Below are 26,519 nucleotides of genomic sequence, written 5' to 3'. Positions count from 1 at the left end.
CAAATCTGAGCCTCCTGAAACAAATTCCTGATGCCTATTTAGCTTAGCACACTAACTGTTACCAGAGAGACATGTTAGGTATTTAAAGACCTGATTTCGGGCATGTGCAGGAGATGGGCTATGAAAACTGGATTGCAACAGCTCAAAGTGGGAGAGAGTTAGGAAACTGGAAATACCATGAAAGGGAGAGTTTGCTGCAGTATCTTACTGGAGATTCTTGTGCATGTTGCCAAAAAAGTGATCGTCTACCAGAAACTTGTCAAGATCGATGTTGGACTCCACCTGACACCATTCCTGCTCATGTCCTGTAATTGATGAAAGGATATATTTAATTAACCAACTGCTTGCAGAACGTGAACATTGTTTAAAAGTGAAGCACATTGCCAAAGCTTTGCATAAAACATAGGAGGAGGAGGAGGCCATTCAGCCTGTTGATTGGGTTCTATCATTCAACAAGATTGTGGCTCATCTGATAATCCCCAACTCCATCACCATAACACTTAATCCCTTTACTAATTAAAAATCTTTGCACCTCAGATTTGAATAGACTGAATGACCCAATCTTGACAGTCCTCCGTAGCAAGAAATTCCATAAATTCATTCCCCTGAGAGAAGAAATTCCTCCTTGTTCCCCCTGTTTCTGAAGTGTGAAAACCCTTATTCTAAGACGATGCCCTCTGATCCTAGGTTCTTCCATCAAGGGGAAACAACCTGAATAATCTAGCCTGGCAAGTACCTGAGAATCTTGTGTGGTTTAGTAATGTCACCTCCCATTCTTTTGAACTGCAATGAGCACAGGCCTGATTCACTCAACCCCTACTGATACAAATCTCACTCTGTACCCAGGATCAGCCTCATGAACCTTTTCCAACCTGTGTGAATGGGGACAAACACTAAAGTTTCACACTTAAAGCACTGACATTAATCAGCTAACTGTAATGTTTAATTTTCTCTCTACTAAAGTTATTGTCCATCTAAGTGTGATAACCCCCTACAAGACTCACAGGGAATCATTAATCCCCTGGGGTGTGGAAGTCCAGAGCTGATGGGCATAAGCTTTGGGTGAGAGGAAATAGATTTCAAAGGGACCTAAGAGGCAATGCTTTCATGCAGAGGGTGGTACGTGTATGGAATGAGCTGCTAGAGGAAGTGGTGGAGGCTGTTACAATTACAACATTTAAAAGACATTTGGATGATTATATGAATAGGAAGGTTTGGAGGGATATGGCCGGGTGCTGGCAGGTGGGACTAGATTAGGTTGGGATATCCGGTCAGCATGGATGAGTTGGACTGTTTCTGTGGTGTACATCTCTATGATTCTATGGCTCTATAAGCCAACTCTTTGTGGAGCTTATTGAATGGGAGTTGCTTTGGTAACAGACAATGGTCAGGCCACTTGGAAATTGGCAGAAGTGAGGATTGCAGATGCTGGAAACCAGAGTTTAGATTAGAGTGGTGTTGGAAAAGCACAGCAGGTCAGGCAGCATCCGAGGACCAGGAAAAATCAACATTTAGAGCAAGAACCCTTCACCGACTGACCAGCTGAGCCATTTATAAAGCTGACATCATGGTGGGTGGAGGTAGTTTATTACCCCCTCCAACTCTATTTTGATTTAATCGCTAACCTCCCCCTTCGCTGCCTTCACTTAAGCAACGCCTCTGTTGATTTTTATTTGTTACCGATTCACTGGCCACATGGTTGCTTTCCTGGTGGTGGAACCATCAAATAAAGTTTTTTACACAAAGGCCTCTTTATGAGTCGGTGCACAAAAGCACACACCACAGGTGATGTAGGGAAAAATAAAGAAAAAAGTAAGTAGGAGATTCAGAGGGTTTGCTGACTTCAGCGACTAACTCAACAAAATAAAGCAGACTCAGGGATGGGGACTGTAGATATATCTGTCCTGGGCTGGGACTAGTTTATGTAAGCCCCGAGTAGTGGCTCTGTTTTGGTGTTCAACAATAAATGATGTTCCTTTCATTAGAATCCCTTCAGTGCGGAAAGAGGCTATTCAGCCCATTGAGTCTGTATCAACCGTCGAAACAGCATTCCATCCCGCCCCCCCTATACCTGTAACCCCACATTTCCCATGGGCAGTCCTCCTAACCTGTAGGCGAAAGTGGGTACTGCAGATGCTGAGGATTAGAGTAAAGATCAGAATAACGCTGGAAAAGCACAGCAGGTCAGGCAGCAGCCGAGAAGCAGGAAAATCGAATAGCTAGAAATTCTACAAATCCTATCATCCAGACCCGATCGCCTGTTTCATTATTTGCCCCCAAACCATCTGCTTTTGGTTTTTTGAAGTCATCACTTTGGCCATTTAATCCCTGCTGACCACAAACCTCACCTTCTGCTTTTCCCCCTCTCACTGCCGCCGTCTTTGCATGAAACCTGCTATTTTTCAAGCTTCTTCCAGTTCTAATCAAAAGGCATCACTCTGAAACATGAATTCTGTTTCACACACCATGGGTGCACCTGGAACTGCTGACTATTTCAATCATTCTCTGCACTGTTTTATAAAAAGAATTTTGATTCAATCAACTGCGATGATGTGGAGCCAGATTTTTGTGGAGTTGAGCAGATTCTGCGAAACACACTTTGGCTGTCTTTATATTGTTGTGTGAGCTTGTAACACCAACCACTTCCAACAGGTAGTTGAGAAGAGAGCTGCCGCTGGAGAGATGTGGACTTCAACAGTTTCCTCATTTCCCATTCCCCCACCTCACCCTAGTTCCAAACTTCCAGCTCAGCACTGTCTCCATGACTTGACCAGACTTGTCCTATCTGCCTATCTCCTTTTCCACCTATCCACTCCACCCTCTCCTCCCTGACCTATCACCTTCATCTCCTCCCCCACTCACCCATTGTACTCTATGCTACTTTCTCCCCACCCCCACCCTCCTCTAGCTTATCTCTCCACGCTTCAGGCTCACTGCCTTTATTCCAAATGAAGGGCTTTTGCCCGAAACGTCGATTCCACTGCTCCTTGGCTGCTGCCTGAACTGCTGTGCTCTTCCAGCACCACTAATCCAGAATCTGGTTTCCAGCATCTGCAGTCATTGTTTTTACCTCGCTGGAGAGATTGAGTTCAGGCCTAATATACTCATCGGAGTTCAGACAAATGAGAAGCAATTTTATTGAAATCTTCCAGGTTCTTAGAGGATTAGGTAGGATAGACCAAAGAGCATAATCTCAGAATAAGGGATATTGAAGACAGAGCTGAATAGGTTTTGTTTCATTCCACAACCACCTGATGAAGGAGCAGTGTTCCAAAAGCTAGTGCTTCCAAATAAACCTGTTGGACTCAAGCCTGGTGTTGTGTGATTTCCAAACTTCACTTCCTCCCGGAAGGGTAATGAATCTCTGGAATTCGTTACCACAGGGGGTTGTCGAGGCTGGGTACTAAGTAGGGTCATTAAGTATGTTCAAGGCTGAGATAGACAAATTTTTAAACACGAAGGGAATCACGATTATGGGGAAAGAGCAGGAAAGTGGAGTTGAGGATTATCAGATCAGCCGTGATCTCATTGCATGGTGGAGTGGACTCTATGGTCTGAATGGTCTGCTTCTATTCTTATGTCTTAAGACCTTATCCTCCCTTTCTAACTGTGCACACAGGGTCTATTGGCCTAAAGTAGTACAGGAAAACCTCTCAATAGTCTAATGAGTGGAGTCGCTAATCCTAGACAAGGCCTGGTTAATGAGATCAGGTATAAGTTACAATACTATAATAGGTTAGACATTGGGCTGATTTTTCTTTAATAAGTGTCCTTTTCATTGGATTTCATGGATTTCATGGACAGGTTCTCTCCATGAGGCCTAGTGAGTTTTCTCACATTATTCTCCCAAACTTGCCTCATTAACTACCGACCACACCCCACCTGTCTGAATTGAGTCAGATTCTCTCACACCATCGCTGGCTGTACACATCACTGCCAGGATCCTGGGATCCCTGGTGCCACTGACATTTAAAAGATCATTGTGCACCCGTCCAGAGCTATCAGACCAGAGCTCACTTACACAGTTGGAGACATTTGCCCTGGGTGCAACAGAGAAGTGGGTACCTGTGCCCCCATCCCCAACAATCTGCAGACAGGAGCTGGATGCCCTGGTGGATGGGGTGGTGAGAGGAGGGATGGCCTTTTTGCCCCAGGACCGGCAGAGGAGACTGAGATACCAGAGTTGTCAGCCTGGCTGTTGGTAGTATGTTTGGCTCTTATAGGGATGTTCAGTGTTTGTCAAATTGGCCGAATGACTTCACTGTCACAACATTCAAATTAGTGACAAGAATAGTTTGCATTTAGTCAAAAACACGATTCGAAGAGCAGCGATGTTGTGGCACAGATGTTGATAGTAATGAAGAGCACGACAGAGACATATTCCAACAAAGAAATGTGCACGGCAAGTTCAAAATAAACTATCACCAAAAGCAGGATGGATTTGATCCATCAACACTAGGAATCATAGAAATTGCTTTTGACCACAAAGAAGCCAAAGGCTGATGGCACCTGCTCCGAAATTACCCAGGCACAGCTGGCATGTTTTGGTTCTTCTGGCGAGCCTTAGTGTTTGTCAAATTGGCCAATTAGCTCCACTGTCATGACAATCAGGGCTATGGGCCTACTGCAGGAAAGTGGGACTGAAGTTGCTTATTGTTGACAGTAGAGATGTGATGGGCCACAAGTTATCTTCTGTACTCCCTGATTCAGACATTTTGCAAACTGACATGCTTCATGTCCATTTTTAGCTGTTACTTGCTTCTGGTCCAATGCCAGCACACGCCGGCTGTGCCTGGGTAATTTGGGAGCAGCCTTTGGCCATGTTGAGGTCACTAGGAATTCATATGACTCCTTGGCTCAATGGATCAAATCCATCCTGCTTTTGGCTACACAGTTTATTTCGAATTTGTGACGCACATTTCTTTGTGAAAAACATTGTTGGATTGTGTTTCTATCATACTCTTCATTACTACAAACATTTGTGCCATAGCATTTCTGCTCTTCAAATAGTGTTTTTGACTAAATGCAAAATGTTCTTGTCACTAATTTCACGGACCCGTCATCCAGATTGGTGACTTTCTTTAGCCTCGTTTGGCACCAGTCTGAACGAGGGGTCAGTGAAATTAATGACAAGTATATTTTGCATTTAGTCAAAAACTGGATCCTCTGTCCAGGATACATCCACACTGAGGCTATGCAATTGCCTTCACTCAAGAGTAGTGTTACCCAAGCTTGGTTAGTCTGGCGAGGATATCCACTTTAATCAGAATGGCCTGCAACTCATAAACGCCACTTGTTGCATTTTGTAATGAGAAGGTAGACAGGCAGGAAACTGGAAGAACACAGCAAGCCAGGCAGCATCAGGGAGTTGAGAAGTCCGCGTTTCGGGTGTAACCCGTCTTCAGGGTTCCTCCACCTCCTGATGCTGCCTGGCTTGCTGGGTTCTTCCAGCCTCCTGCCTGTCTACCTTGGATTCCAGCACCTGCAGTTTTTTTGTCTCTTTTCTAATGACAACTGTAGCACTTGTCCCAGGTCCTGTTGGGCTTCCGCTAGTAGGCACTTTTGCACGATCAGATCATTAATCCCACATACCAAATGGTCTCTCAGCATCTCAGTTACATTCCTCCACCAGTCATCTTAACCTTGTCAAAAATACCAATAGGCATTCCCCTGGTTCTTGAATTACCAAGTAAAACCAATAGTGTCTCAAAATCAGAGGAGGCTTTAGATCATAATATTCCTTAGCTAAATCTGTCAACACTTGAAAGGTTTTAGTATATGGTGCCTCCAGGAATGTTAGGTTCCTAATAACTGAAAAAGCTGCAGGCCCACAAGCTGTCAGGGGAATTACTCAGTTTTTTTTTGTCTCCTCCCAGTGTCATGTATCCAGTAAAGTAATGCATTCTTTCCAGATACTGGACCCAGTCTTTGGGATTGAATGGATCAAACCTCTTAAATAATACCCTGATACCAGAAATGCTTACCCCAACTCAAAGATGGCTGCTGCAAGCAAATTTCTTCAGGGAAATGTTTTTCCCTCCACTACTGAAAAGACTCCATGAAAGCCACTTCACCTTTCATTTACACATGCTAAGTACATGACACTGACCCAGTTCCCTCAGAGCTGACTCTTAGATTGAGTAGAATACCTGATGCTCCTATTAAATCTACCAGTCAGGGCTCCCTTTTGGACCAGATTAACAGCCCCAATCAGGGAACTGAGATTCTATGAGGTCCACCTGGCAGACCATATTACAATTATTATAGTGATGTTATTGGGTCAGGTGATGTCATGAGGGAGGTGATGTCAAGGGGCTTCATGTGAACTTTCCAATGATTACTGTCCTCCGGCCCAAAGCAAAAAAATGAACAAAAAGAATAACAGGAAGTACATAAATCAGGAAGGGCACTCAAGGTTAGTAACAGTAATGATTGCAGGCAAACAGAAACATCACCTACATTGTACAAAGCATTGGGAAATATTGCTGATTGTGAATGAGAATAAAGGGAAGCAGATTGTCTGATTGAGGGATGGTGAAAGGACAGTGACACTCTGATACTTTTGGTTTGGAATGAAATCCTGAAAATGTATGCTGAGTGTATTTCTAAGTGACAATGAAAGAAAGACTATTCTTCTTTTGAATTAAGAGAACAATTACTCATCAATCTGAGCTGAAAAACATTTGCTTCTTCATTTAAAATAGTGCACTGGGCCAAAATACTCCCAGATCTAACCCAAAAGGTCAACATGACGTTCTTACTTTTAATCAATGAAGAAATATTCCTTCAGCTTGAACTCATCCAAGAAATCTCTTTCATCAAAATTCCAATAACCCTTCCTTTAGCTCAGTTTCTTACAACAACAGTCCTTTTTAGACTTGTTCAACGTGATTGCCAACTTCATGGTACTCCGTGCCAAGTATCTAATCAGGTTGGTGTTGGCACAGAGTTGTTTGCAGCTGCCTTAAACCCAATTCACTTCAGATCCTGATGTTGAGAGAGGAGAATCTGGGCTGGATCTTGACCCAGATTGGAAGTTCTAACAAAACAAAACCTAAAATTCTTTAAAGTGCAATTTTCCATCAATTACCATGTTTGGGGGAAACATGATAAAAGTGGAAGGTTGGACTGAGACCATTATTGGAGGGTGTGCAAAGAAAGTATTTTTGATGGGGCTATGGAAAATGTTGGTCTTTCCTGAAATTCAAAGTGTTTTTGTGATTAAACATTTGAAATGTCATGTTTTATTGAATATTAAAAACAGAGCACTAAAAGGGATGTCATCAAGGTGCTGTATTGTCATTGATGGTGGTGGTGGTGGTGGTAATGTCATTGGAGTCATAATCCAAGAATTGAGGTTAATGCTCCAGCATCACCGGTTTGGAATTAGAATTAGAATTGGGTTTTATTATCACATGCACACACATACAGGGATACAGGAACACAGTGAAAAGTGTGAAATGTTGACATTCACAGTGCTACCTCAGGTACAAAGTACATGTGTACAAAGTCCGAGGTAAAGAGTAGAAAGATAAAGAAATAAAATTTCAACATTACAGTTCCTCTCAGTACAAAGTAGTAAATAAGAAAGAACATTAAAAATTCCAAATTGCTGACCTGCAGTGGATCCACGCTGGGCTTTTCCCACAAGGGCTCGATCTCTTCCTCGTGCCGGGCTGTTAAATCTCACAGTCGGAGATGGTGACGTTTGAGTTCAACAGGGGAAAAGAAACCTGGCCATTTAAAAACAAAATGGTGGTTACTGTCAATTTTTGCATCTGCATGAGGCCACCTTTGTAATATTTTGTTCAGTTCTTGTTGCCACAATGCAGAGGGGCTGTGGAGGCTTTGGGGAGCGTGCAAAAGAGTATGCCAGCATGCTGTTTGATTTGGAGAGTCTTAGCTACAAGGAGATGGTGAATAAACCAGGGTTATTTTTGCAAGAGCACTGGAGGCTGAGGGGTAAATTGAAAGATGTAGATAAAATTATGAGAGCAATGGATATTTGGAGTCTTTTTCTCAAGGTGTAAACGTCAAATACTAGGGGACACAGGTTTCAAGTGAGAGAGGGAAAATTGATTCAACTTGATTTATTATTGTCACATGTGTCTAAGTACAGTGAAAAGTATTGTTTTGTGTGCAGTACGGGTAGATCATGCCATTCAAAGATCATAGGGTGATAGAACCGAGCGAGGAATACAATGATACAGCAACAGAGAAGGTGAGCAAAGATCATAATTAACATTAAATTAAAGATTTCAGAGATCCATTCAGATATGGAGGGCGGCACAGTGGCTCAGTGGTTAGCACTGCTGTCTCACAGCACCGGGAACCTGGGTTCAACCCCTGCCTTGGGTGACTGTGTGGAGTTTGCACGTTCTCCCCGTGTCTGCGTGGGTTTCCTCCGGGTGCTCCGGTTTCCTCCCACAGTCCAAAGATGTGCGGGTCAGGTGAATTGGCCAAGCTAAATTGCCTGCAGTGTTAGGTGGATTAGTCAGGAGTAAATATAGGGGGGTGGGTTTTTCTTTGGAGGGTCGCAGTGGACTTGTTGGGCTGAAGGGCCTGTTTCCACACTGTAGGTAATCTATTCTAATCTAAATATAATAACAGTGGGGAGGAAACTGTTCTTGAATCTGTTGGTCCGTGTTTTTAAGCTTTTGTATCTTTTGCCTGATGGAAAAGGTTAGAAGAGATTATAACCGGGGTCTTTGATGACATTGGGGCTGCCATCCTGAGGTAGCGAGGAGTGTAGACGGAGCCAATGGATGGAAGGTTGGTTTGTGTGATGGACTGGACTTGTGTTCAAAACTCTCTGTAGTTTCTTACGGGCCTGGGGAGAGCAGTTGCTGTACTAAGCTGTGATACATCCGGATGGGATGCTTTCAGTGGTGCACTTGCAAAGATTAGAAAGAGTCATTCCAGACGTACTGAATTTCTTCGGGATCCTAAGGAGGTGGAGGTATTGTTGTGCTTTCTTGATCATAGCATCAGTGTCGGTGGATCGGAACAGATTGTTGGTGATCAACACTCATGGGGACTTGATGCTCTTGACCATCTCCACCCTTGCCCCAGTCTATCTTCACTGATTGCAATCTGTCGGTCAGGAGGTTGGGGATCAAGTTGCAAAGAGTGGAGCAGAGAGCTAGGTCACGGAGTTTGGGGATTATAGTGTAGAAGGTGGAGCTGTAGTCAATTGGCAGGAGCCTGGCGTAGGTATGCTTGTTATGCAGGTGTTCCAGGAATGAGTGTAGGGCCGGGGAGATGGCATCTGCCGTGGACATGTTGTGATGGTGGGGGAATTCCAAGGGATTGAGGCAGGATGGGAGGCTGGAGTTGATGTGAGCCATGACCAACCACTCCAAGCACTTCATATTGACGGAGATCAGAGGCACTGGGCGGTGGTCATTGAGGCACACTGCCTGGGTTTTCTTTGGTACCAGGGTAATGGTGGTCTTCTTGAAAGGAGATGTGTGAGGCAGGTTTTTTACACAGAGGCTGGTTGGAGCCTGGAACCTGTCCTGCCAAGGGAGGTGGTAGAAGCAACAGCCAAGTTTAGGAGGCATTTAGAGAGATACACAGACAGGCCAGGAACAGCGAGATACAGAGCATGTGTGAGCAGATGGGATCAGTTCAAAATGATTATGGTCAGCACGCACATGGTGGAACGAAGGGCCTGTTCCAGTGCTGTCCTGTCCGATATCCTATGTCATTGTCATAGCGACAACAACAGTCAGCATTTCAACGCTATAATTACTGGATGCTGAAAAATGGATCCTGAGCCAGCGTCTGTGGAATGAGAATCAAAGTCAGTGTTTCACATCAATGACCCCGCGTCAGAACCGTGAAGGTGAACGGTCAGAAGCTTATCAATAAGGAGCACCAACTTCTATCCCTCAAGACAGGTTCATGATGGAATTTACTGAGAATCAGCTCCAGGAAGAATGCAGCTGCAAACCTCTGAGGGAAAAGTAGCGTAAATGTTAAACGCACTGTGAGCCAGCACCCATTCCGGGACATTCCCAGCTTCCTTTTCAAACTCATCAGAAACTTCCAGGTGAAGTTTTTACTGTGGAGCTAAACTAGAGGTTAAGGGTCTGATTAAGGAGCAATGCTGTTGCTGAATTTTTGTACCATGACAAGAGAAAGCATCTCCTTGTTGCTTCCAAAGGGTTAAAAGTCCAACAAGGTGAGTCCTACTTAAGATACACACCACTGACAGCCCAACAAGCTCGGTTTCATAAACACGCCTACTTCTTAATGCTACTTTGCATTCACTGCGCTTCCAAATTAAAGGAAACAAAAACTGAAATATATTTATCTGTGATAGCACTGTGACAGGTTGGAGTGAAGCACTGTTTCATCTTACAACAAGAAGCACTTTCATAGGAAGCTTGATGAAGGCTGTCGCTTTCCCTCAAGGTTTTGTGTTTCATTAACATTGAATTTGTCTCTGATTTGGACACGCAATTTCTTGGTTACTTCCAAAGAGGAAAGAAACGACCAGCTCGTGTCAGGCTGAACTGGCCTCAATGTCTGTGGACCCTTTAGACGTTCCACTCCTGAATCACCAACATCGTTATTACCTTGGATTTGACATTTCATTCTCCTGAAATCCACACGCCCTCGTTGGAGAGTGGATCATGGATGCAGCAGCAATGAAGCCAGCAAGGATTACCTTTTCAGTCTGGGACTACGTCCTCTTCGCTGGGATGCTCCTGATTTCCACAGGGATTGGGATATATTGTGTCACTCGGCGTAGCGGCCGGCAGAAGAAAGCTGATGACTTTTTCACGGGAGGGCGACAGATGTCGGCGCTGCCTGTGGGTCTGTCCCTGTCAGCCAGCTTCATGTCAGCTGTGCAGGTACTGGGAGTCCCAGTTGAAGCATATAGCTACGGGGCTAAGTTTATTCAGATGTGCCTGGGCCAGACGCTGAACGCTGTCCTGACTGCCTATCTCTTCCTTCCTGTTTTCTATCGGTTGAGACTGACCAGCACCTACGAGGTAAGCCTGTTTGAAACCGCCTGGTGGATGGAGCAATGGTTTGTGTCCTGTCCCTGAGGAGAGGTTGAGTAGGTTGGGCCTGTAACCCTTGGAGCTGGGAAGAATAAGAGGAGAGCTTAGTGAAACATCTAAGATTATTCCAGAATTTGACAGGGTGAGACAGGAAAGTCTTAAAAGAGACCTAAGGGGCAACCTTTTTACACAAAGGGTGATGCGTCTATAGACTGAGCTGCCAGAGAATGTGGTGGAGGCTGGTACAGTTATAACATTTAAAAGGCACCTAGATGGGTATATGAATAGGAAGGATTGACAGGTTAGGGGCCAAGTGCTGGCAAATGGGACTAGATTAGGTTATGATGTCTGGTCGGCATGGACAAGTTGGACCGAAACGTCTGTTTCCGCGCTGTATGTCTCTATGACTCTATGACTATGCTATAGAGAGATTGTTTCCCATTCCCTCCAACCCCATGGCATTAATGTGGATTTCAGAAGTTTCCTCATTCCCCCTCCCCCATCTTACCCCAGTTCCAATCTTCCAGCTCAGCACTGCCCTCATGGCCTGTCCTACCTGTCCATCTTCCTTCCCACCTATCCACTCCACCCTCCTGTCCAACATAACACCTTTACCCCCAACTCCATCCACCTGTTGCACTCTCAACTACCTTCTCTCCAGCCCCAACCCCCACCCACTTAGCTCCCCACCCCTGATCTCCCAGCCTCATTCCTGATGAAGGGCTTATGTCCAAAATTTCGACACTCCTGCACCTCGGATGGTGCATGAGCTGCTGTGCTTTTCCAGCACCACAGTGTGGACTCTGATCTCCAACATCTGCACTCCTCACTGTCTCCTCCTCCATTGACCAGCAGCACCAATGGGAGGGTGATGGCTGCTGCTGGTACTGCACCCACCCAAGCTGGATTTGTCCCTCACTGAACCCCCAGGCACCAGATGCTTGATCACACCCAGAGACGGCTTCCTGTGTTTGTGGTCTGGGGTGGGTCGGCGTGGACATGGACAATGTTAAAAAATCACACAAAACCAGGTTATAGTCCTCCTGCAGAACGTGGCAGGTGAGTGACATGACACATGTCTTCGCTGGCTACATCTGCGGGAAGTGCACCCAACTCCAGGTCCTTGAAAATTGTGTTAGGGAATTGGAGCTGGAGCTGGATGAACTGCGGATTTTTCGGGAGGCTGAGGGGGTAATGGAGAGGAGTTACTGGCAGTTGGTCACTCCTGAGGCTCACGACAAGGATAGATGGGTTACAGTCAGGGGGAGGAAAGGGGACAGACAGACAGCGCAGGGATCCCCTGGGGACATTCCCCTCAGCAATAAGTATATTGTTTTGGATACTGCTGGGGGGGATGACCTACCAGAGGAAAGTGGTCAGTTCTCTGGCACTGACACTGTGGCCCAGAAGGGAAGGGGGCAGAATAGAAAAGCGCTAGTGGTTGGAGACTCGATTGTTAGGAGAATTGACAGGAGATTTTGTGGTCAGGATCGGGATTCCTGGAAGGTATGTTGCCTCGCTGGTGCCAAGGCCTGGGACATCTCTGATCGGGTGTATAAGGGGAGGGCAAACAGCCAGAAATCGTATTACATATTGGCACCAATGACATAGCCAGGAAAAGGATCGAGGATATAAAAAGTGATTTCAGGGAGTTAGGGTGGAAGCTGCAGAGCAGGACAAACAGAGTCGTGTTCGCGCGTTTACTATCAGTGCCACAAGATAGTGAGGCAAGGAACAGGGAGCAGGCGCAGCTTAACGTATGGCTGCGCAGCTGATGTAGGAGGGAGGGCTTCAGATATGTAAATAATTGAGATGCCTTCTGGGGAAGATGGGACCTGTACATGAAGGACAGGTTGCTCCTGAACTGGAAGGGGACCAATGTCCTGCGTGGAAGGTTTGCTCAAGTGGTTCAGGAGGGTTTAAACTAGTACGGCAGGGGGGTGGGAACCTGAGCTATATACCAGTGGTGAGAGTTGGAGATGAGGCAATAGCAATATGGAGCTTAGCCAGTGAGAAGGAATTTCCTGGGAAAGAACCAAGGGATCAGTTAAAGTGTGTTTGCTTTAATGCAAGGAGTATCAGGAATAAAAGTGATGAGCTAAGAGCATGGATCAGTACCTGGTGCTATGATGTTGTGGCCATAACAGAGACATGGGTTTCTCAGGGGCAGGAATGGTTGCTGGATGTTCCAGGGTTTAGAGCATTTAAAAAGAATAGGGAGGGGGGGGAAAAGAGGAGGGGGGGTTGCACTACTAATCAGAGAGAGTATCACAGCTACAGAAGTTACCATTGTCGAGGAGGGTCTGCCTACTGAGTCAGTATGGGTGGAAATTAGGAACAGTAAGGGAGCAGTCACCTCGTTAGGGGTTTACTCCAGGCCCCCCAGTAGCAGCAGGGAGATGGAAGAAAGCATAGGTCGGCATATTTTGGAAAAGTGTGAATGTAGTAGAGTTGTTGTAATGGGTGACTTTAACTTTCCCAGTATTGACTGGAACCTCCTTTGAGCAAATGGTTTGGAAGGAGCTGTTTTTGTAAGATGTGTTCAGGAGGGTTTTCTAACTCAGTACATTGACAGGCCAACGAGGGGAGAGGCCATTTTGGATTTGGTGCTCAGCAATGAGCCGGGGCAGGTGACAGATCTTGTGGTAGGAGAGCATTTTGATGTTAAGTGACCACAACTGCCTCACATTCTACATCGCTATGGAGAAGGAGAGAAGCAGGCACAATGGGAGGATATTTAATTGGGGAAAAGGAAACTATGATACTATTAGAAGTGCATTGGGAAGCATGGACTGGGAGCAATTGTTCCATGGAAAGGGCACTATAGACATGTGGAGACTGTTTAAGGAACAGTTGTTGCGAGTGATGCACAAATGTGTTCCTCTGAGACAGGCAAGAAGGAGTAAGATAAAGGAGCCTTGGATGACCAAGAGTGAAGGAGCTTCTCATCAAAAGAAAAAAGGCAGCTTACATAAGGTGGAGGAAGCAAGGGTCTTGCTCAGCTCTAGAGGATTACAGGCAAGCGAGGAGGGAGCTCAAAAATGGTCTGAGGAGAGCCAGGAGGAGGTACGAAAAAGGCTTGGCAGGAAGGATTAGGGAGAATCCAAAGGCATTTTACACATATGTGAGGAATAAGAGAATGATCAAAGAAAGGGTAGGGCCGATCAGGGATGGCATAGGGAACTTGTGTGTAGAGTCTGAGGAGGTAGGAGAAGCCCTAAATGAGTTTTTTGCTTCTGTCTTTACGAAAGAAAAGGACCTTGTAGTGAATGAAACCATTGAGGAGCAGGTAAGCATGCTGGAACAGATAGAGATTGAGGAAGCTGATGTGTTGAAAATTTTGACAAACATTAAGATTGACAAGTCGCCGGGGCCAGACCAGATTTGCCCTCGGCCACTTTGGGAATCTTTCAAGAGTCACTGGAGTCAGGAAAGGTCCCGGATGATTGGAAGATGGCTGTTGTAACCCCCTTGTTCAAGAAAGGATCAAGACAAAAGATGGAAAATTATAGGCCAATCAGCTTAACCTCGGTTGTTGGTAAAATTCTAGAATCGATCATTAAGGATGAGGTTTCTAAATTCTTGGAAAAGCAGAGTCTGATTAGAACAAGTCAACATGGATTTAGTAAGGGGAGGTCATGCCTGACAAACCTGTTGGAATTTTTTGAAGAGGTAACAAGTAGGTTAGACCAGGGAAACCCAGTGGATGTGGTCTATCTAGACTTTCAAAAGGCCTTTGATAAGGTGCCACGCGGGAGGCTGCTGAGCAAGGTGAGGGCCCATGGTGTTTGAGGTGAGCTACTGGGATGGATTGAGGATTGGCTGTCTAACAGAAGGCAGAGAGTTGGGATAAAAGGCTCTTTTTCAGAATGGCAGCTGGTGACAAGCGGTGTCCCGCAGGGTTCAGTGTTGGGGCCACAGCTATTCGCATTATATATTAATGATTTGGATGAGGGGACTGGGGGCATTCTAGCGAAGTTTGCCGATGATATGAAGTTAGGTGGACGGGCAGGTAGTACTGAGGAAGTGGGGAGGCTACAGAAGGATCTAGACAGGTTGGGAGAGTGGTCCGGAAATGGCTGATGGAATTTAACGTGAGCAAGTGCGAGGTCTTGCACTTTGGCAAAAAGAATAAAAGCATAGACTACTTTCTAAATGGTGAGAAAATTAATAAAGCCAAAGTACAAAGGGATCCGGGAGTGCTAGTCGAGGATTCTCTGAAGGTAAACGTGCAGGTTGAGTCCGTGATTAAGAAAGCGAATGCAGTGTTGTCTCATATCTCAAGAGGGTTGGAATATAAAAGCAGAGATGTGCTACTGAGACTGTATAAAACTCTGGTTAGGCCCCATTTGGAGTACTGTGTCCAGTTTTGGTCCCCACACCTCAGGAAGGACATACTGGCACTGGAACGTGTCCAGCGGAGATTCACACGGATGATCCCTGGAATGGCAGGTCTAACATATGAGGAACAGCTGAGGATCCTGGGATTGTATTCATTGGTGTTTAGAAGATTAAGGGGAGACTTAATAGAGACGTACAAGATAATACATGGCTTGGAAAGGGTGGATGCTAGGAAATTGTTTCAGTTAGGCGAGGAGACTAGGACCCGTGGACACAGCCTTAGAATCAGAGGGGGTCAATTCAGAACAGAAATGCGGAGACATTTCTTCAGCCAGAGAGTGGTGGGCATGTGGAATTCATTGCCACGGAGTGCAGTGGAGGCCGGGACGCTAAATGTCTTCAAGGCCGAGATTGATAGATTCTTGTTGTCTCGAGGAATTAAGGGCTACGGGGAGAACTCTGGTAAGTGGAGTTGAAATGCCCATCAGCCATGATTGAATGGCAGAGTGGACTCGATGGGCCGAATGGCCTTACTTCCACTCCTATGTCTTATGGTCTTGTGGGAAGCGAGAAATGTGATTGCTTTGCCACTTGCGAAGATCTTTGCATCCTCGCTCTCCATCGGAGTCGTACCCGAAGACTGGAGAGAGGCAAATGTAATTCCTCTCTTCAAGAAAGGAAATGGGGAAATTCCCTAGCAATTACAGACCAGTCAGTCTCACACCAGTCGTCTGCAAGATGTTAGAAATGATTCTGAGGGATAGGATTTATGACCATCTGGAAGAGCATGGCTTGATTAAATGCAGTCAACATGGCTTTGTGAAGAATAGGTCATGCCTCATAAATCTTATTGAGCTCTTTGAGGATGTTACTCGACAAGTCGATGAGGTTCAAGTGGTGGATGTGGTGTATATGAACTTCAGTAAGGCATTTGATAAGGTTCCCCATGGTAGGTTCATTCAGAAGGTCAGGAGGAATGGGATACAGGGAAATTTAGCTTTCTGGATACAAAATTGGCTGGTCGACAGAAGACAGCGAGTGGTAGTGGAAGGAAAGTATTCTGCCTGGAAGTCAGTGGTGAGTGGTGTTCCACAGGGCTCTGTCCTTGGGCCTCTACTGCTTGTAATTTTTATTAATGACTTGGATGAGGAGATGGAAGGATGGGTTAGCAAGTTTGCAGACAACACAAAGGTTCGAGGTGTCGTTGACAGTATAGAGGGCTGTTGTAGGCTGCAACGTGATATTGACAGGATGCAGAGATGGGCTGAGAGGTGGCAGATGGAGTTCAACCTGGATAAATGTGAAGTGATGCATTTTGGAAGGTCGAACTTGAAAGCTGAATACAGGATTAAAGATAGGATTCTTGACAGTGTGATGAACAGCGGGATCATGGTGTGCAGGTACATAGATCCCTCAAAATTGCCACCCAGATGGACAGGGTTGTTAAGGAAGCATATAGTGTTTTGGCTTTCATTAATACAGGGATTGAGTTTAAGAGCCGTGAGATCTTGTTGCAGCTCTATAAAACTTTGGTTAGACCACACTTGGAATACTGTGTCCAGTTCTGGTCGCCCTATTATAGGAAAGATGTGGATGTTTTGGAGAGGGTTCAGAGGGGGTTTACCAGGATGCTGCCTGGACTGGAGGGCTTATCTTACGAAGAGAGGTTGACTGAGCTCAGACTTTTTTCATTGGAAAAAAGAAGAGAGGGGACCTAATTGAGGTATACAAGATAATGAGAGGCATAGATAGAGTTGATAGCCAGAAACTTTTTCCCAGGGCAGAAATTGTTAACACGAGGGGTCACAGTTTTAAGCTGTTTGGCGGAAAGTATAGAGGGGATGTCAGAGGCGGGTTCTTTACACAGAGAGTTGTGAGAGTATGGAATGCGTTGCCAGCAGCAGTTGTGGAAGCGAGGTCGTTGGGGATATTTAAGAGACTGCTGGACATACATATGGTCACAGAAATTTGAGGGTTTGTACATTAGGTTTACCTCACATGAGGATCAATGGTCGGCACAATATTGTGGGCTGAAGGGCCTGTTCTGTGCTGTTCTGTTCTATGTTCTATGTAGTCCAACAGGTTTATTTGGAAACACGAGCATTTGGAGCGCTGCTCCTTCATCAGGTGGTTGTGAAATAACCTGTTGGATTGAAACTGGTGGTGTGTGATTTTCAACTTTGCATACCCTAGTCCAACACAAGCACCTCTGAATCATGGACTATGTTGGGATTTCCAGGAGGGGACGTCAGTAGAGAAGGTGAAGAGCAAACTAGGTGTCTTTGAATATGTTGGTGCCCACCCCTATTATCTTACCCACCTCTCTCAACTCCATTTACCACCCACACCTCCCCACACACTGACCTACCACACCCACATACCACTTATCCCATCCTACTGGTTCACAACCCACACCGTCCCACCCATCACCACCTCCCCCCACACACAAACTCCCCCCAACACCTCCTCATGCCTAATCTCCTACAGACCCCTCTCCACCCCATGCCCTCCACCTACTCACCCTTCCCCCCCACTTCCCACTCTGTAAATTCTTACGGGCCTGTGCAGAGCAGTTGCTGTCCTCAGTTGAGTGACATCCAGATAGAATACTTTTAATGGTACATCTGTAAAGATTGGTAAGAGTCATTACAGACATACTGAATTTCCATTGCCTCCTGAGGAAGTGGAGGTGTTATTGAGCTTTCTTGAACAGAGCCTCAGGGTGGGTTGACCAGGACAGATTGTTGGTGATCATCTCTCTTGGGGACTTCATACACTTGACCATCTCTACCTCAGCCCCATTAATACAGACGGGGTGTTCCCTCCACTCCAGACCCTTTTGTTTCGCTGACATTGAGGGAGAGATTGTTATCTTTACACAGCGCCACCAAGCACTCTATCGCTCTCCTGTACTCTGTGTCGAGATTGTTTGATCTCCAACCTATAATGCTGGTCTCATCAGCCAACTATAGTTGGAGTTAGGATGAAATTTGTATAGTAAGGAGTGAGAACGCAGCCTTGTTGGACCCCGAGTTGGGGATTGGCGTGGAGGGGGTGCTGTTGTCTATCCTCACTGATTGTGGTCTGTGGGTCAGGAAGCTGAGGATCCAGTTGCAGAGGACGGAGCAGACACCGAGGTCACGGAGTTTGGGGATTATAGTGTTGAAGGTGGAGCTGTAGCCAATAGGCAGGAGCCTGGCGGAGGTATCCTTGTTATACAGGTGTTGCGGGGTGAGTGTAGGGCCGGGGAGATGGCATCTGCCGTGGACATGTTGCGATGGTGGGGGAATTCCAAGGGATTGAGGCAGGATGGGAGGCTGGAGTTGATGTGAGCCATGCCCAACCTCTCGGAGCATTTCATATTGACGGAGATCAGAGGCACTGGGCGGTGGTCATTGAGGCACACTGCCTGGGTTTTCTTTGGTACCGGGGTAATGGTGGTCTTCTTGAAAGGAGATGTGTGAGGCAGGTTTTTTACACAGAGGCTGGTTGTAGCCTGGAACCTGCCCCGCCAAGGGAAGTGGGAGAAGCAACAGCCAAGTTTAGGAGGTATTTAGAGAGACACATGGACAGGCCAGGAACAGCGAGATACAGAGCATGTGCGAGCAGATGGGATCAGTTCAAAATGATTATGGTCAGCACGCACATGGTAGAAGGAAGGGCCTGTTCCAGTGCTGTCCTGTCTGATATCATATGTCATTGTCATAGCGACAACAACAGTCAGCATTTCAACTGCTACAATTACTTGATGCTGAAAAATGGATCCTGAGCCAGTTTCTGTGGAATGAGAATCAAAGTCAGTGTTTCACATCAATGACCCCGCGTCAGAACCGTGAAGGTGAACGGTCAGAAGCTTATCAATGGGAAGCATCAATGTCTATCCCTCAAGACAGGTTCTTGATGGAATTTACTGGGAATCAGCTCCAGGAAATATCCAGCTGCAAACCTCTGAGGGAAAAGTAGCGTAAATGTTAAACGTACTGTGAGCCAGCACCCATTCCGGGAAATTCCCAGCTTCCTTTTCAAACAAACTGATCAGAAACCTCCAGGTGAAGTTTTTACTGTGGAGATAAACTAGGGGTTAAGGGTCTGATTAACGAGTAATGCTGTTGCTGTATTTCTGTACCATGACAAGAGAAAGCATCTCCTTGTTGCTTTCAAAGGTTTAAAAGTCCAACAAGGTGAGTCCTACTTAAGATACACACCACTGACAGCCCAACAAGCTCGGTTTCATAAACACGCCTACTTCTTAATGCTACTTTGCATTCACTGCGTTCCCTCCGACACTTCCAAATTAAAGGAAACAAAAACTGAAATATATTTATCTGTGATAGCACTGTGACAGGTTGGAGTGAACCACTGTTTCATCTTACAACAAGAAGCACTTTCATAGGAAGTTTGATGAAGGCGGTCGCTTTCCCTCAAGGTTTTGTGTTTCATTAACATTGAATTTGTCTCTGATTTGGACACGCAATTTCTTGGTTACTTCCAAAGAGGAAAGAAACGACCAGCTCGTGTCAGGCTGAACTGGCCTCAATGTCTGTGGACCCTTTAGACGTTTCACTCCTGAATCACCAACATCGTTATTACCTTGGATTTGACATTTCATTCTCCTGAAATCCACACGCCCTCGTTGGAGAGTGGATCATGGATGCAGCAGCAATGAAGCCAGCAAGGATTACCTTTTCAGTCTGGGACTACGTCCTCTTCGCTGGGATGCTCCTGATTTCCACAGGGATTGGGATATTTCGTGTCACTCAGCGTAGCGGCCGGCAGAAGAAAGCTGATGACTTTTTCACGGGAGGGCGACAGATGTCGGCGCTGCCTGTGGGTCTGTCCCTGTCAGCCAGCTTCATGTCAGCTGTGCAGGTACTGGGAGTCCCAGTTGAAGCATATAGCTACGGGGCTAAGATTATTCAGATGTGCCTGGGCCAGACGCTGAACGCTGTCCTGACTGCCTATCTCTTCCTTCCTGTTTTCTATCGGTTGAGACTGACCAGCACCTACGAGGTAAGCCTGTTTGAAACCGCCTGGTGGATGGAGCAATGGTTTGCGTCCTGTCCCTGAGGAGAGGTTGAGTAGGTTGGGCCTGTAACCCTTGGAGCTGGGAAGAATAAGAGGAGAGCTTAGTGAAACATCTAAGATTATTCCAGAATTTGACAGGGTGAGAGGGGAAAGACTTAAGAGGGACCTAAAGGGCAACCGTTTTACACAAAGGGTGATGCGTGTATGGACTGAGCTGCCAGAGGATGTGGTGGAGGCTGGTACAGTTATAACATTTAAAAGGCACCTAGTTGGGTATATGAATAGGAAGGATTTACAGGTTAAGGGCCAAGTGCTGGCAAATGGGACTAGATTAGGTTAGGATGTCTGGTCGGCATGGACGAGTTGGACCGAAACGTCTGTTTCCGCGCTGCATGTCTCTATGACTCTATGACTATGCTATAGAGAGATTGTTTCCCATTCCCTCCAACCCCATGGCATGAATGTGGATTTCACCAGTTTCCTCATTTCCCCTCCCCCATCTTACCCCAGTTCCAATCTTCCAGCTCAGCACTGCCCTCATGGCCTGTCCTACCTGTCCATCTTCCTTCCCACCTATCCACTCCACCCTCCTGTCCAACATAACACCTTTACCCCCAACTCCATCCACCTGTTGCACTCTCAACTACCTTCTCCCAGCCCCAACCGCCTCCCAGTTAGCTCCCCACCCCTGATCTCCCAGCCTCATTCCTGATGAAGAGCTTAGGTCCAAAATTTCGACACTCCTGCACCTCGGATGGTGCATGAGCTGCTGTGCTTTTCCAGCACCACAGTGTGGACTCTGATCTCCAACATCTGCACTCCTCACTGTCTCCTCCTCCATTGACCAGCAGCACCAATGGGAGGGTGATGGCTGCGGCTGGTACTGCACCCACCCAAGCTGGATTTGTCCCTCACTGAACCCCCAGGCACCAGACGCTTGATCACACCCAGAGACGGCTTCCTGTGTTTGTGGTCTGGGGTGGGTCGGCGTGGACATGGACAATGTTAAAAATCACACTACACCAGGTTATAGTCCAACAGGATTATTTGGAAACACAAGCTTTCGGAGCCTCATTCCTTCATCAGGTGGTTGTGGAATAACCTGTTGGACTAAAACCTGATGTTGTGTGATTTTTCAACTTTGCACACCCTAGTCCAACACCAGCACGGACTATTTTGGGATTTTCAGGAGGGGAAGTCAGCAGAGAAGGTGAAGAGCAACACTAAGTGGCTTTGAATATGTTGGTGTCCACCCCTATTATCTTACCCATCTCTCTCAACTCCATTTACCACTCACACCTCCCCACACAAAGACCTACCGCACCCCCAAATCACCTATCCCATCCTACTGGTTCACAACCCACACCATCCCACTCATCACCACCTCCCCCCACACACAAACTCCCCCCAACACCTCCTCATCCCTAATCTCCTACAGACCCCTCTCCTCCCCATGCCCTCCACCTACTCACCCTTCCTCCCCACTTCCCACTGTGTAGTTTCTTACGGGCCTGGGCAGAGCAGTTGCCGTCCTCAGCTGAGTGACATCCAGATAGAATACTTTTAATGGTCCATCTGTAAAGATTGGTAAGAGATACTACAGACGTATTGAATTTCCGTTGCCTCCTGAGGAAGTGGAGGTGTTGCTGATCTTTCTTGAGCACAGCGTCAGGGTGGGTGGACCAGGACAAATTGTTGGTGACCATCTCTCTTGGAGACTTCATGCACTTGACCATCTCCACCTCAGCCCCATTGGTACAGACGGGGTGTTCCCTCCACTCCACCTCCTGAAGTCAATGACCAGCTCTTTTGTTTTGCTGGCATTGAGGGAGAGATTGTTATCTTTACACAGCGCCACCAAGCACTCTATCGCTCTCCTGTACTCTGTGTCGAGATTGTTTGATCTCCAACCTATAATGCTGGTCTCATCAGCCAACTATAGTTGGAGTTAGGATGAAATTTGGCCACATGGTCATGTGTATAGTAAGGGGTGAGAACGCAGCCTTGTTGGGCCCCGAGTTGGGGATTGGCGTGGAGGGGGTGTGTTGTCTATCCTCACTGATTGTGGTCTGTGGGTCAGGAAGCTGAGGATCCAGTTGCAGAGGGCGGAGCAGACACCGAGGTCACGGAGTTTGGAGATTATAGTGTAGAAGGTGGAGCTGTAGCCAATAGGCAGGAGCCTGGCGGAGGTATCCTTGTTATACAGGTGTTCCAGGGCTGGGTGTAGTGCCAGGGAGATGGCATCTGCCGTGGACATGTTGTGATGGTGGGGGAATTCCAAGGGATTGAGGCAGGATGGGAGGCTGGAGTTGATGTGAGCCATGACCAACCACTCGAAGCACTTCATATTGACGGAGATCAGAGGCACTGGGCGGTGGTCATTGAGGCACACTGCCTGGGTTTTCTTTGGTACCGGGGTAATGGTGGTCTTCTTGAAAGGAGATGTGTGAGGCAGGTTTTTTACACAGAGGCTGGTTGTAGCCTGGAACCTGCCCCGCCAAGGGAAGTGGGAGAAGCAACGGCAAGGTTTAGGAGGTATTTAGAGAGATACCCAGACAGGCCAGGAATGGCGGGATACAGAGCATGTGTGAGCAGATGACCCCGCGTCAGAAGTGTGAAGGTGATCGGTCAGCAGCTCATCAATGCAGAGCTTCTATCCCTCAAGACAGGTTCTGCTGGAATTTACTGGGAATGGAGTGCCACCAGTTGCAAACCTCTGAGGGAAAAGTGGCGTAAATGTTAAATGTACTGTGAGCCAGCACCCATTCCGGGACATTCCCAGCTTCCTCTTCAAACAAACTCGTCAGAAACTTCCAGGTGAAGTTTTTACTGTGGAGCTAAACTAGGGGTTAAGGGTCTGATTAAGGAGCAATGCTGTTGCTGAATTTCTATACCATGACAAGAGAAAGCATCTCCTCATTGCTTTCAAAGGGTTAAAAGTCCAACAAGGTGAGTTCTGCTTAAGATACTCATCAATGACAGCCCAACAAGCTCGGTTTCATAAACACACCTACCTCATGATGACAAGCTATTCTTCAATTACTGCATTCCTTACAAAGCTTCCAAGTTAAAGGAAACAAAAACTGAAATATATTTATCTGTGATAGCACTGTGACAGGTTGGAGTGAACCACTGTTTCATCTTACAACAAGAAGCACTTTCATAGGAAGTTTGATGAAGGCTGTCGCTTTCCCTCAAGGTTTTGTGTTTCATTAACATTGAATTTGTCTCTGATTTGGACACGCAATTTCTTGGTTACTTCCAAAGAGGAAAGAAACGACCAGCTCGTGTCAGGCTGAACTGGCCTCAATGTCTGTGGACCCTTTAGACGTTTCACTCCTGAATCACCAACATCGTTATTACCTTGGATTTGACATTTCATTCTCCTGAAATCCACACGCCCTCGTTGGAGAGTGGATCATGGATGCAGCAGCAATGAAGCCAGCAAGGATTACCTTTTCAGTCTGGGACTACGTCCTCTTCGCTGGGATGCTCCTGATTTCCACAGGGATTGGGATATTTCGTGTCACTCGGCGTAGCGGCCGGCAGAAGAAAGCTGATGACTTTTTCACGGGAGGGCGACAGATGTCGGCGCTGTCTGTGGGTCTGTCCCTGTCAGCCAGCTTCATGTCAGCTGTGCAGGTACTGGGAGTCCCAGTTGAAGCATATAGCTACGGGGCTAAGATTATTCAGATGTGCCTGGGCCAGACGCTGAACGCTGTCCTGACTGCCTATCTCTTCCTTCCTGTTTTCTATCGGTTGAGACTGACCAGCACCTACGAGGTAAGCCTGTTTGAAACCGCCTGGTGGATGGAGCAATGGTTTGCGTTCTGTCCCTGAGGAGAGGTTGAGTAGATTGGGCCTGTGAAGAATAAGAGGAGAGCTGAGTGAAACATGTAAGATTATTCCAGAATTTGAAAGGGTGAGCAGGGAAAGATTTAAACAGGACCTAAGGGCAACCTTTTCACGTAGAGGGTGGTGTGTGTCTGGAATGAGCTGCCAGAGGAAGGTGTGGACGCTGGTCCAATTTCAGCATTGAAAAGGCTTCTGGATGAGTATGTGAATAGGAAGGGTTTAGAGTTATATGGGCCAAGTGCTGGCAAAATGGGACTAGATGTACAGACTTCACTGTGCCCACAACCCCACCACCACATCCACAGTCCCTGTGCCCAAACCCCCACCATGCCCACTCCCCCTACCAAATCCACTCTGTGTCTATATACCTTCATGCCCACACCCCCACCATGTCTGTACACCCCCACTGTGCCCACAAACCACACCTTCCAACTATATCCGCCGACATATCGCCAACCCCCTTCACCACTCTCCTCAGCAGCCACCTCATCACGCGCCTCACTCTGTCCCAGTCCTCCCCTCACCACCACTGCAGTCCCCTCACCCTTCTGCCCACCCACTACCAACAGCACCTGTACCCTACGGCCCTGTAAGTGACCCAACATGAGCTTGTCTGTCAAGTTTCCCACATGGACAACCAGCACACCCATCCTCCCCATCAATGTGGAATGAGGTCCAGAGATACCATTTCAAACTATTGAATGATTGTTATTTCAAGATGAGGCCCTTCAGTGAGGGCTAATTGGACCCGTATGGACTTCACCTGTTGGGCAGCCCAGGGCCTTTCTCCATCCAACCCCCCCTTCCGCCTCCCTCTCCCCCCAGCCTTAGAGGGGAGATGGGAATTGTGGGGTCTTGAATTGCCCCTCTTCCCCCTCCTGCCACAATGGTACACTCCACCCCCTCAGCCAACAAACACAGGAGGGAGGGAGGGCTCAAGATTCCTCACCCATATAGCATTAGAAAAAGCTTATGACAATTTCTGGACATAATGGTTTACTTTTACAGTACCTGGAACTGCGTTTCAGCAAAAGCCTTCGACTGTGTGGAACCATCCAGTTCACAGCAGCCACGGTAAGAATTTCAACATGTTTTCTAATTAAAATAGTGGCTGGCTTTCATTCCTCCCCCGGGAATTACAGCTGAGATGTAGAAAGATCTGGACTCAGTCCAACCCATCGCATCATGCTTTCTTTGAATGAAGTCAAGCTTTGAATCTTAGAATAGAATCATACAATCCCTATAGTGTCTAAGTTGGCCATTCAGTCCATCGAGTTCACATCAACCCTCCGACGAGGAGCCCACTCAGGCTCACAGCTCACAACCCAACCTGTAACCCTGCATTTCCCATGGCCAAACCAGCTAACCAGCACATCTTTGAACTGTGGGAGGAAACCGGAGCGCTCGGAGGAAACCCATTCAGACACAGGAAGAATGTGCAAACTCCAAACAGACAGTCGCCCGAGGCTGGAATCGAACCCAGGTCCCTGGTGCTGTGAGGCAGCAATGCTAACCACTGAGCCACCAGGCTGGTGAAGAGGGTATATGCGAGACAGAAGGCGATAATGTAGTACGACTGATCCTCTGCCTTTCTATAACCAGTCCTCTTCCTGTTTTAACCTGTTTGATCCAGTTCAGCTGCTCATCCCACCCACCCACAGGAATCATACAGCATCAGGCCCTCCCATTCTCACCACCACACAATGTACCCAAACTGGGGTGGCGGGTGGGGGTACATGGGGGTTAAGCCAATGGATAAGCCCCTAGCTGCTAGCTCTCTGAAAACAAATGGGGTCAGTATGAATGTCAATTAGGAACAATCTGAATAAAACTCCATGGAATCACAAACAGAGGGGAGTCCTTCCCTGAGAGTAACTCTGTTGAATGGTTCTATGCCCGTTCCCCACAGCCTCCCTCACAGACTGATTGGTCTCCCATTCAGCTGACTGACTTGCTGCATTTGGCTCTCAGGCTGACAAGGTAAAAACACGGACTGCAGATGCTGGAAACCAGATTCTAGATTAGAGCGGTGCTGGAAAAGCACAGCAGGTCAGGCAGCATCCGAGGAGCAGGAAAATCAACATTTCGGGCAAAAGCCCTTCATCAGGAATACAGCTGACAAGGTTTGCTTGGATATGATCAACTGAAAGGGCACAGTTATCACCGGAGAGGGCATTGTGATTTGTGAAGAGCATTTTAACCGACCGTATAAATTTAACCCGTGCTCACCTTGACCTGGGAGGGATTGGTGCTGATTCTGGGACTGGGGTCCCCTCTTCCTGA

At 46.9% G+C, this 26,519-nt stretch overlaps 1 protein-coding gene and 1 long non-coding RNA gene across 2 annotated transcripts in view; one reads left to right on the top strand and one right to left on the bottom strand.

The window, feature by feature from the left end:
• Positions 1 to 232: 232 nt before the first annotated feature.
• Positions 233 to 25,319, bottom strand: LOC132828941 (uncharacterized). Its single transcript, XR_009646185.1, has 3 exons — positions 25,248 to 25,319; positions 7,618 to 7,733; positions 233 to 305 (listed from the first exon to the last, which is right to left on the bottom strand). It is a non-coding gene; the product is annotated as an uncharacterized LOC132828941 (long non-coding RNA).
• The window catches only part of slc5a5 (solute carrier family 5 member 5), a 40,948-nt gene continuing 37,932 nt past the window's right edge, over positions 23,504 to 26,519 (top strand). Inside the window, exons 1-2 of the mRNA XM_060846157.1 lie at positions 23,504 to 24,164; positions 25,245 to 25,310. Of these exons, the coding sequence (XP_060702140.1) occupies positions 23,802 to 24,164; positions 25,245 to 25,310 (429 nt within the window). The 5' untranslated portion in view covers positions 23,504 to 23,801. The remainder of the gene's footprint in view (positions 24,165 to 25,244; positions 25,311 to 26,519) is intronic.

The sequence above is a fragment of the Hemiscyllium ocellatum genome, chromosome 28, assembly GCF_020745735.1.
Source record: "Hemiscyllium ocellatum isolate sHemOce1 chromosome 28, sHemOce1.pat.X.cur, whole genome shotgun sequence".
NCBI classification, from domain to species: Eukaryota; Metazoa; Chordata; class Chondrichthyes; order Orectolobiformes; family Hemiscylliidae; genus Hemiscyllium; species Hemiscyllium ocellatum.
Note: the sequence above shows the minus strand (reverse complement) of the source record. Positions and strands in the feature narration are given on the sequence as shown.